This window comes from Cervus canadensis, chromosome 5, assembly GCF_019320065.1.
Source record: "Cervus canadensis isolate Bull #8, Minnesota chromosome 5, ASM1932006v1, whole genome shotgun sequence".
Classification (NCBI taxonomy): domain Eukaryota; kingdom Metazoa; phylum Chordata; class Mammalia; order Artiodactyla; family Cervidae; genus Cervus; species Cervus canadensis.
In genome coordinates this window covers 42,203,870-42,216,360 of record NC_057390.1, presented here as the reverse complement: position 1 = coordinate 42,216,360, position 12,491 = coordinate 42,203,870, and the positions used below count along the sequence as shown (strand labels likewise).

The 12,491-nt window shown below is 35.4% G+C and overlaps 1 protein-coding gene across 7 annotated transcripts in view; it reads right to left on the bottom strand.

The window, feature by feature from the left end:
- Positions 1–3,897: 3,897 nt before the first annotated feature.
- Positions 3,898–12,491, bottom strand: part of GCFC2 (GC-rich sequence DNA-binding factor 2) — an 82,060-nt gene continuing 73,466 nt past the window's right edge. For 4 of the 7 annotated variants that reach the window (XR_006269421.1, XR_006269422.1, XR_006269424.1 and 1 more), the window contains 3 exons: positions 12,309–12,433; positions 11,044–11,491; positions 3,899–4,679 (listed from right to left, as the gene is read on the bottom strand). Coding sequence is in view for 2 of the 7 variants with exons in the window: in XM_043468649.1 (XP_043324584.1) it covers positions 11,371–11,491; positions 12,309–12,433 (246 nt within the window). In the remaining 5 variants the exon portion in view is untranslated. Of the gene's footprint in view, positions 4,680–8,663; positions 11,492–12,308; positions 12,434–12,491 lie in introns of those variants that run through there. The other 3 variants (XR_006269423.1, XM_043468649.1, XM_043468650.1) reach the window with 3 other exon arrangements.

Genomic DNA, 12,491 nt, shown 5'->3' with positions numbered 1-12,491 from the left:
GGAGTTTTCTTCTTTGGGAGATTTTTGATTATTAATTCAATCTATTAGTGATTGGTCTGTTCAGATTTTCTATTCCAGATTCAGTCTTATATTTCATCTTTCTAAGACTTTTTCCATATCAAGGTTTTCCAATTTGTAGGCATATAATTGTTCATAGTAGTTTATAATCTTTTATATTTCAGTTGTGCCAGTTTTGAATGTCTCCTCTTTCATTTATAATTTTGTTGTCTGAGTCTTCTCTTTTATCATTGGTTGGATAATTAAAGTTTTGACAATTTTGTTTATATTTTCAAAGAACCAATTCTTTTGTTAATACTTTCTATTGTTTTTCTCTTCTCTATTTCATTTATTTCTGCTCTTATCTTCATTATTTTCTTCCTTCCCAGGTAACTTCATGGCCTATTGTTTGGGGACCTGAATCAAATAAGACTGTACACTGAATTCCCTGGCAAGGTAGGGCCACCCCTTTTGTTCTACAGACAGGGAAGCCACAGGCTGGCTCTGTGTTCAAGTGCCACTTTAAGCAGAGCTGTTGGATAAAATATGCAACTTCCTATCAAAGTGCCCTGATAAGTTTCCTGGTAGGGTGGGCAAGACTATAAAATTTTCCTGTCAAGCTGAGTAGAATAATCAGATCCAAGGTTGGCAAGGGTCTTTGCAAACTTGACTCAGGCCAACCCATGCACCAAGTTTCCTGGCTAAATGGGGCCACTGGACTTGCAGATGATCACCTGTGTTTGCCAGTCTATTGGTGTTGCTGGGTTAGTTTTCTACGTGTTCCAGCCAGGATTTCTGGTTTGGAAGGGCTGAAGTGAGAGAGACTATGAATTAGCTCCTTTGTGTGGGCAGAGAGAGGGAACCAGTTCAGTCTGGAAAAGCTCTGTTTGAGGTCTTGACTCAAGCTAACCCTCACCCCAAATTCCCTGGCTGAGTGGTGTGCTCTGTGGAGGATCAGCTCTGCCTACTGTACTCTGTTGTTCAGTGTCATTGGGTTACACAGCTTATCAGGTTTTCCAACCATGCTTTCCCTGTGAGGTGAGGCCAGAGTAGAATCCCAAGATGCAGCCAATAATCCTGGGGGAGCTGGATGTTTACCCTGGGCTCTTTTTTTCCCACTGGAGGAAATGGAGGGGCAGTGGAACCCTCTTGGTGTATTGCTGCCCTTGCCTGGGGGATAGGCAACGTGCTAAGCACGTAGCTGCTCCCCTTACTCTGCTTATGCAGTGTCTCAGTCTCTGTGGCGCAGGGGAGTGCTTCAGCCTCACCTCTGTGTTCTAGGATTTTCTCAACAGTGTCTTGCTTGTGAATAGTTGTTGGTTCAACTTGTGAAGGGGAATGAAGCCAGGAACAACGCCTGACATGATCTATGTTGCTGTCTTGGTGACTTCCTACCATTTAAAATTTGTTTTGCCTCAGTGTTTGGTTGGCTGCTATTAACTTTTTGACCTTTCCAGAGTTCTGGAAAAGTTGGTTGTGAATGTTGGGGTTTTTTCAGTGTTTCTCTGGAACATCAAGATCTTGGAGGTATCTAGTAACCATTTTTCTCAAGTGTGTTGTTTTTAAACCTCCCTTTAGCATTGTGGTGGGACAGTTATTAGCTGAGAAGAAACAACTCCCTGAGTCTTTTGTATAACTCAGCGTTTAAAAAGTAGTGTTTTCCTTTGTTTTCAAGAACAGGCTAGTCTATGTCCTATTAGAAGTCCTCCTGTTTCAGACACTGCAAGGCACTTCATGTCTCTTAATATTCACAAAAACCTGGTGAGATCAGTGTCTTTATTTTTACAAATGAAGTAGCTACGGAGAGGAAAGTAGCTTATCTAAAGTGGAGATAGGTGATCAGGCTAATGTTAAAACACAGAAATGTCTGAATTTTCAGAACTGTTTTAAAAAAAATACCTCCAAACTATCTCGGATTATGATAGGGAAGGTGAGGGATGGAGATTTGCTGTTTAAAAAGTTCTCATTGTAAGAAAAAAAAAAAGTTCTCATTGTGACTGTAATGTATAGTTTAGGAACCATTGCACTTAACATCTTGGTCTTACAGGAACAGCAGAATGGAGGTGAAATTCAAGGCAGGTCACTTTGTTCTAAATTAGGCCACTAACCAAAATGTCTACATACTGTGAAGGGAGTAAGTAGAGTGACTAACTTGTCTTGGTTTGCTAGGGATTCCCCAATTTTAGTATTGAAAGTCCTGCATGTTGGGAAATGTTAGTCCCAGAGAACCAAGATGGCTAGTCATCCCTACCAGTCATATATTTACAAAATTTAATTATCTGCAATAGCCCTTATTTTTTTTTTTTTTTTTGGTTGTGTTGTGCAGCCTAAGGATCTTAGTTCCCCAAAGAGGGATCGAACTCATGCATGTCTTGAGTTCATGGCATTTTTTTTTTTTTTTTAATTTTGGCCACACCATCTTCATTACTGAATGGGCTTTTCTCTAGTTGCAGCAAGCAGTGGCTACTCACTAGTTGTGCGGCGCTCAGGCTTCTCATTGTGATGGCGTCTCTGCTGTAGAGCATGGGATCTAGGGCATGTGGGCTCAGAAATTGCAGCTTGCAGGCTCTAGAGCACAGACTCAATAGTTGTGGCGCATGAGCTTAGTGGCTCTATGGCATATGGGATCTTCCCAGATCATGGATCGAACTTGTGTCTTCTGCACTGGCAGGCAGATTCTTTACCACCGAGCCACCAGGGAAGCCTGGGAGTGTGGAGTCTTAACCACTGGACCACCAGGAAGTCCCTGCAATAGCCTTTTTATAATTTAAAAGTCCTAGTGCTCCTGAAGACTAGAGCACAATAGGGAGGTGGTATTTCTATGTATTCCAGTATAGCTTTGCTATAAGAAGTCCAAATATATCCAGAAACATTCTTTGCTTTTCAATGAATAGGCTATCAGTAGTTCTCACATTATTACTTCACAGAGCCTTTAGTTCTGGATAAATTTTAAAAGGGTGCTCTATCCTTTATTTATCTCCATACCTCCTGTCAAATGATGGGTGCCACTTTTTAACCATTGAGGTCCTAATAACAAAATTTTAAAAAAACGTGTAAATTACTTTTATTGCATCCTTAAATAATTACTAATTGAGGTTGTATTCATCTGCTGGCCTCTATGTAACTTACCAAATCTTGGAATCAGATTGAACACTATCAACTCATATCCATACAGAATTTCATATGGTATTTGCTTTTTATCACAGCAACCTTTGAAAACCCAGCTTCAAAAATACATATCTTCTAAAGTTATGTCAGATAATCTAATGTTGAAACTGAACAACCCTGGGGTATTAGTGCCAGTGGTTCTGACAAGGTGTCAAGTACTGCTATTTTCCTTGAAAACTTAAAGTGTCCCACAATGCACCTGCGTTCACGGTGCTGCCACAGGGCATCTATGATCAGTTTGGGAACTGTGGTTCCATAGACATTTAATTCTGTCATGTAACCACTGCATGAAAATATTCAAATGAATAGACAACCTTAATGTTCTTTTGACATTTTGTAAGAAGCCTGTAAAATCTCTCTGGAATAATTCCGTGAAACTTATTCAAGTTTAAAGGTATCATCAACATAAATGTTTTGTTCATGACTGTCTTAAAGAATCTGCCTGTGACATTTCTGGTTAGCAGGTCATACTGAAATATCCGGGGCAGTGATCCTAAAGCACTATCTTTAAAAAATAATTAATTTTAATTGGAGGATAATTACTTTACCATATTGTGGTGGTTTTTTCCCATACATCAACATGAATCAGCCATAAGTGCACGTGTGCCCTATCCTGAAACCCCTTCCCCACCCCATCCCTCTGGGTTGTCCCAGAGCACTGGCAGTGAGTGCCCTGCTTCATGCATAGAGCTTGCCCTGGTCATCTATTTTACAGATGGTAATATACATGTTTCAATTAAAGCACTAGTCTTGCTGGAAACTTGTTAGGGTCAGGTTTGGGCAGAAAAGAGTAAGAAACCACTGGTCTGGTGGACTGTGTTGTTAAAAATATCTCTGAATTATCACCATCAGTTTTCTTCCATTAACATCCACTGATGACTTCTGAAAACTGTCATAGGAAGGGCAATTAATATGGTCTTCAGTGGTGCTCAGTCCATTCATAACACTACCAGAGATAGTTCATTATTCTAGATAGTTGTCTGACTTACAAGGTATTTTTTAAAAATTGATGCATAATTAATGTACAATAAAATACACAGATCTTTGGCTTTCTCTTTGAATGTATTCCTACCTAACTTCTTTCATTTAATGACGTTTTCAGGTATACTTATTGTTTACAATAGTTTATTTCTAATGTTGAGTAGTTTTCCATTGTATGAATCTAAAACTCTATCCATTTTGGTTACAGTTTGGGGCTATAATTAATAAGGCTCCTATTAACACTCTTATATAAGCTTTTCTTATGAACATATTTTTATTTTCTTAGGTAAATACATCTAAGAGTGACACTGTTGAGTTGTATGGTTAGTAAATGTTTAATAAATTGAGGAACAGTTTTCCAACGCAGTTTTTCCATTTTACACTTCCATCTGTGACGTAGGAGTGTTCCAATGGCTTCACATTCTTGGCAGCATTTGTTGATATTAGTCTTTTTCAGTCATTCTAGTGAATGTGAACTGTTGTATCATTGTAGTTTTAATTTGTATTTCCCAGCAGACCTAAGATGTAGAATACTTAAAAAAAAAAACATTTATTTATTTTTAAATGAAACAAAGATGAATATTTTTAATGATAAAAGGTACAATTCACAAAGATGATATACATCATAAATCATGAGACACCTAACAAGAAAGAAAGAAAGATGTATAAAGCAAAAATCAGAATAAATTTAAGGGAAAAGAAAAAATATATATAATCTAATCATAGTGAGACATATTAACATTTCTCTGAGACTATTTTATCAGGTGTAGAAAAAATAAGAATGGGAATAGCTTGAATGATGTCATTAATAATTTAAATGTATTTCTATTTATATTAATTTATATTAACCTTATATCCTACACAAATATATTTAAAATTTTGTATCTCACATGTTATCAGATGTCCATAGGACATTTAGAAAAACTGGCAAAAAGATAAATATTACTAAATTTCAAAAAGTAGCTGTTTTTTTGTGATTCAGTTATACATATACATATATGTTACTTTTGAAATTATTTTCCATTATAGATTATTATAAGATATTGACTATAGTTCCCTGTGCTATACAGTAAACCTTTGTTGCTTATCTATTTTTTTTAATTAGAAATGTAGCACTCTATTCATACTAAGTCAAACAAATGGAATCAAAATGTCATAAATTTTTTAGTTAGGCAAAAATTAGTAAGTTTTTCTAAAATATATATACTATACATATTATACATATGTATACAAAAGTTTCTCTACTACAATTAATAAAGGCTTGATAAAGAACATCAAAAAAAAAAAAAAAGAATAACTGGAAAACTAAATGAAATGGGAGCACTAAATATGAAATAGAAAAAGTGAAACAAACTAGATAAAATATCCTCATACAGTCCAGCTGTTTTTAAACATGGCTGCTCATCAGAAACATATCTGGAGCTCTGGTGAAAAAATAATAACTGAGTATTTGTATTTTTCAAAAAATTCCAAAATAATTCTGATATGCATATGGATTATAAAAAGTGATTACAGATTTTCTATTAAACACTTGCTTTGGTGATATAGAATTCTATTTTTCAGTTGACCAATCATGATACAATGGTATTAAGTAACAGTTACATAATCACTACAGTCAAAGATGTTTATCAGTTTTCAATCAGTAGCCAGACAAAAAATAAAAAGATAATTACAACTGCAAGTCATAATAGGAATATGATTAACCTAACAATATAAAATAATTAATAAAAATTGGGGGGTCAAGCAGAGTGATGTGGTAAATGGAAGTGCATACATGCACATATTTTCATCTACCTAGTCAGTCTCTGTCTTTTGGTTGGTGCATTTAATCCATTTACATTTAAGGTAATTGTCAATATGTATGATCCTATTACCGTTTTCTTAATTGTGTTAGGTTTATTTTCTGTAGGTAGGTCTTTTCCTTCTCTTGTTTCCTGCCTAGAGAATTTCCTTTAGCATTTGTTGTTGGTGTTCCGTTTAGCCTTTGTTGGTTTGGTGGTTGAATTTGCTTAACTATTGCCTGTCTGGAAAGCTTTTGATTTCTCCATCAAATCTGAAGGAGAGTCTTGCTAGAGTATTCTTTGCTGTAGGGTCTTTCATCACTTTAAATGTATCATGTTATTCCCTTCTGGCTTGTAGTTTCTGTTGAGAAATCAGCTGATAGCTTGATGGGAGTTCCCTTGTATGTTGTCATTTCCCCCTTGCTGCTTTTAATATTTCATCTCTGTCTTTGGTTTTTGTCAGCTTGATTATTATGTGTCTTGGTGTGTTCTTGGGTTTATCCTTATGGGACTCTCTGTGTTTCCTGGACTTGGCTCTTTCCTTTCCCATGTTATGGAAGTTTTCAGCCATTACCTCTTCAAATATTTTCTCAGGTCCTTTCTCTCCTCTCCTTCGGGACCCCTATAATGTGAATGTCGCTGCATTTAATGTTGTCCCAGAGGTCTCTTAGGTTGTCTTTTTTTGCCCCCTATATTCTGTTCTGCGGCAGTGATTTCCACCAATCTGTCCTCCAGGTCATTTATCCATTCTTCGGCCTCAGTTATTCTGCTATTGATTCCTTCTAGTGTATCATTCACCTCTGTTTGTTTGTTCTTTAGTGCTTCTAGGTCTTTGGTAAACATTTCTTCGCATTTTCTCAAGCTTTGCCTCCATTCTTTTTCTGAGATCCTAAAACATCTTCACTATCATTATTCTGAATTCTCTTTCTGGAAGGTTATGTCCACTTCATTTAGTTGTTTTTTCTGGGGTTTTATCTTATGACTTCATCCAGGACATAACTTTCTGCTTTTTCGTGCTGATTAACTTTCTGTAATGTGGTTTGTTAGTCACTAAGGGACTGTGGTTCTTCTTGCTGCTTCTGTCTGCCCTCTAATGGAGGAGGTTAAGAGGCGTATGTAATCTTTCTGATGGGAGGGACTGATAGTGGGAAAAACTAGGTCTTTCTCTGGTAGGCAGGGTCTTGCTCAGTAAAGCTTTAGTAGTTGTCTGCTGACTGGTGGGGCTGCAGTCCCTCTCTGGTAGTTTTTTGGTCTGAGGTGACCCAGCTCCATGGTCGGGTTAATGGTGACCTCGAAGAGGGTTTACACCAGGGAGGGACCTTCCCAGACTGCTGCTGCCAGTGCCCCCATCCTGCAGTGAGCCCCTGCAGACCAACACCCCCACAAGAGACCCCCCAACACCAGCAAGTTGTTTTGGTCCAGTCTCCTGTGAGGTCACTGCTTCTTTCCTCTGAGTCTTGGTGAGTGCAAGGTTTTGTTTGTGCCCGCCAAGACTGGAGGTTCTCTTTTCCCCAGTCCTGTGGAAGTCTTGTAATCAAATCCCTCTGGCCCTCAAAGTCAGATTCCCTGGGGATTCCCAGTCCATTTGTCAGGTCCCCAGGGTGGGAAGCCTGACATGTGGTTCAGAACCTTCAAAACAGTGGGAGAATTTCTTTGATATTACTGGTCTCCAGTTTATGGGTCACCCACCTGGCGAGCATGGGATTTGACTTTTATCATGATTGTGCCCCTCTTTCTGTCTTGCTGTGGCTCTAAGGTGTAGAATACTTTTGAATACATTTTAAATTTTGAAAAAGTCCAACTTATCCTTTTTTTTTCCCCCCAACTTATCCTTTTTTTCTTTTTTGGTTAGTGTCTTCTGTGCCCTACCCCCTGAAATCTTTCATCTATTCCAGTGTCAAAGACAGTCTATGTTTCTCCTTGCAAGCTTTTGTCTCTAGGCTTTACATTTAGATTTGATTCACCTGTGTGGGTGTGTAGAAAATAAGGATTGAGGCTCATTCTGTTTCTTATTCAATTGTTCTACCAATATTGTTATACTCTCCTTTTCTGATGTATTAACATGATACTATGGTCAAAAATTGATTATTTATATTTAGGTCTATTCCTGGACTCTTGATTTTGTTCCGCTGATGTATTAGTTTATTCTTATCCTAATACCAAAGACTTGATCATTGTAGCTTTATAGTAAGTCCTGAATTCAGAAAGAACAAGTTTTCCAATTTGTTATTCTGTTTCAAGATTGTTTTGGCTATTTTAAGGTCTCTGTACATCTAGATAAACTTTAATTTTTATGTATTTTAATCAATCACTTTGTTCTTTTTCTTTAAAGTCTGATAGAATTTTGATAGGGACTGCATAACAATCAATATTAATCAATATAAGAAGATACCTGAAACAATACCTGAGTTTTCCAATTCATAAACATGATGTCTATCTTTTTATTTAGGTTTACACATTTTTTTCCCTCAGCAATTTGTGTACTACTCAGTGCACAGTCTTTCTATAGATTTATTCCTAGGTATGTGACGTTTGTCAAGGCTACTGAAGTATTACTGCTTTAAAACTTGTTTCCACTTAAATCACTAGTATGTCCTTAGGCTTTGAGTTTTGTAAGATCTTGCTAAATTTAATTTTTTTTTTTTTGGTAGAGTGCATAAGGTTTTCTATGTAAACAATCTTGTCACTTGAGAATAATGATTCAACTCTTGTGTTTTAACCCTTATGTCTTCTTCCTGACTGACTGCATGGTTAGGACCTACAGAACAATGCTGAACAGAAAAGGTGAGAGCAGACATCCTTGCATTAATACTTTACCATTAAGTATGATGCTAAATATGGATGTTCTTTTACAGATGCTCTTTATTAAATAATTTATATTCCTGTTTTTGTACTGGGAGAGGGTGTTGAATTTTGTCCAGTGCTTTTCTGTAATCATTGGATGATCGTATGGTTTTCCTCTTTTATTCTGTTCATAGGTGAATTATACTGATTAAATTTCTAATGTTAAGCTGACCTTCTCTTCCTGGAATAAAACCTATTTGGTCATGATGTATTATTATTTTCCTTTTTATACATTGCTGGGTTCGGTTTGCTAGTATTTGAAGGACTTTTATTTCTATATTCATGAGTAATATTGGTCTATTTTCTTGCAATATCTTTTTCAGATTTCATATCACATATGGTATTTCTTATAAGTTATCTACATAAAATAACCCAACTGTTCTGAGGTATATTTTCATGGCCATTGGAAAGCTCCTAAAAGCCATATAAAAAAGTAAAAACAAAAAGGTAATTTATCTGATTCTGTAAAAATTTTATATTCTTTAAGTGAACAAAAACCTGAAAAAATCCAGAGAAAGAACTGAGATGTGAGTTAAGTTGTTAACTCAAAGGTTTGTTTTTGTTAGCTGGCATTTCTCTTCTTCATTCCATTCCATTTCTTCATCCATTTCACAGTAACAAGAAAAAAAAAAAGAACTCTGCACTGAGGATTAGGCAATCTCCACAAATGTTTTTGAATATCCTTAGTTACTGTATATGATGGATAAAAATCCTGAGATTCAAAACCCAAGCATAATAAAATTTCAAAACTACTGGGAGTTTAAATCAATTTGCAGTTTTAAAAGTAGTTTTAATATTTTCAATTCTACAAAAAGCAAGAGAAATTCTCTACCCAAGTTAAAAATGTAAGGAATCATCTAACACACCTTTAATTACAAAGGCAAAAATCATAGGGAAATTTCAGGTGGTGTACACTTTTAACAATAAAAAAGTACAAATTTAATACACAATAAAATATTTGCCACTTATATAAAAAAAAGCTGTGTATAGACATATGTGTACATACTTTTTAAGTAGAGAAAAGTTCTGAAAGGATAACAAAGTGAAAACAGCAGTTGCCTCTGGGAATAATAATTGTGTAAGAAAACTTGACTTTTTTTAGCAATGGCTTGAATTTTCTAGATGAGATTCTGTTCTGTATAATTTGTGTAACTAAAATAAACTTTAAGAAACTGTTCATACCAGTGAATCATGAATCTTCACTATAGTAGAAATCACATACCACTCTGCGAAAATTTATTACATGCAGCTTCAAAACTAGTGTTGATGACGTTAGAAGCCACACACTCAAACCCTACATATAGAGTTCAAAGGCTGGTTCTTTATTCAAACTATTAAACCGGACATATAACCAACTTTTTCCTGATTTATCTTTTGGGCAACAATTTGCAGGATACATTTAAGACTTCCTGAAAGTTATTTAAACAAATAGATTTAAGAAAAATTATCAGTAAACTCACTGTGAAAAATGTTCTCAATTTCTTTTTGATTCAATGACCTTGCCTCACATTCTTAATCACACACATTTTTAAAAAATGAATCATATGTTCCGAATATTTAAAATACTTGTTTCTTCTCTAAGCCTACTACCAATGACACACACAAAAAAAGCATAACAAAAAATAGTAGTAACTACCGAACAAGCAATAACTTAGTACACCAAAACTCATACACAAATTTAAAGAAAATGGCAAGTGAGGAAAACTGTAACACAGCATGGGCACAACATCAGTCATCTTTTTGTTTTGTTTTCATTTTTTACCATACCACATGGCTTGTGGGATCTTAATTCCCTGACCAGGGGTCAAACCCATGCCCTCTGCAGTGAAAGTGCAGAGTCCTAACCACTGGACTGCCAAACCATCAGTATCTTTAAAATATAATATCTTACAAATCCATAAGGAAAAAATAGATACTTCAAAAGAATTACAAATGACCAAGAAAACAAGTAGGCACTCTCTAATAAGTCAATATAAATAATTAAAATAAGATTTTTTTTTTACCTATTAAGTATAAATGAGTTAAAAAAAATACTGCTGGCAGAGATTCATTGGCTGTTCTCAGACTTGTGTTAGAACAATATACTGGTATAGATTCTGAAGCACAATCTGACAAGCATTAGTAGCTTTAAAATGCCTTAATCAGAATTCTTAATAAGTAATTCATTCCAATTAAGATTTTCATTTTAACTCATACAAATGGGTTAAAAACAGAGATTGCTAAAATGAAGAGAACTAAAAGATGTTTTTATGGTTCAGGACAGAAGACTCACCAAAGCCAAAGCAGCTACAATAAGCTTCAAGTCCTTTCTTAAACTGGAAAAGTCATCAGAAGAATCAAATGGAAATACATTAAACTCCTACTGTTCCTGTGTGTTTAATTCCTGCAAACACTCAAAAAGGGGAGGGTCAGTCTTTCATGATACCAGAAGGCAGAATATGGAGGGAATGGAGGGACAGAGTGCTATTTTTTTGGTTTAGGAATTCTCTCCTCCATTACTGGGAGTAAAGAAAAGGCAACACCTTTTTTTCTTTTTCTACAAGCAAAATAGCCAAGTGTGACTATATTAAAATCTCATTTTAGTACTTTTCTATAAAGTTTACTCAAATTCTTTAATTACTGATCTAAGATGGTCTAGGTGATATTCTTCTATGAAGGATTCTGCTTGATTCAAAGCTTTTATTTTCACCAGGATAAGAATTATTTCTTTGACTTCATCCCTGAAAAAAACAACAAAGGGCATTTTCCCTCTTAGAAATGCAATGTATAAGGGCACAGTGAAACATCAGTAGTTGATCTGAAACAAACTTTACCTGATGCCAATATCTAAAATATATAGCATAAAGTATTTAGATGCTACCTTCTTCACATAATCATGAAATTCCACCAGAGACTGTTAGTGGATATATTCTGGAAAATTTTAATGTGAATGACTATAAAAACATAGAAAAAGCACAGAAGAAATCTATCATTAGCAATCTGAGCAGTGGTGTGTTGCTACCAGCAGTTTATATGGACTATCATGGTGGGAGTATTTATCCCACAGATATAATCAAATGCTGCAATTTGAGCATCATTTTGTTTGTGTTTTGAGGTGGTTTGCCAACACCATTGTATTCAAGTCTTTAAACATCTAGCGCTGTGAATGAGATCCAGCTGCTGCTGGGTAAATGCCAGGTTGCAGATCTATACTTAACAAATATTGAGCTTTTGAAATGGCTAGGAAAATTAGAAAGACATTAAAAACATGCTTAAATAAAAGGCTTTTGACTTACAGTTTTAATTCTAAATTCCCCTGTGATATAGTTTTCTGGAAGTGCTTATTTTGGAAGAGATTTTACATTTAAAAATATTAACTAATATGCCTGAGGTGTAAAAGTAAAATACTGAGTAATTCTAAAGTTGCATATGAAAATATCTCCTAATTCTACAGTGACAGTCTCAGATTTTTGAATGTAAAGTACAAATCTTTCTAAAAATTGCCAAAAACAGAAGCCTAAACAATGCTTATGGAGGTACAAATAAAATATGCATTACCTGATTTCATTTCTAGATAATTTACATGCAGACTGCAGTAAAAACTGGATGAAATTTTCTAGCTGGGGAATGGACGTTCTCATGGCAGAGTTTTGGAACCACTTTTCTGGTAAATATGCTGCTATCTGATAATCAAAACACATGGTTGATTTTTAATGACAGTTATTAACTAAGTACTTTAAC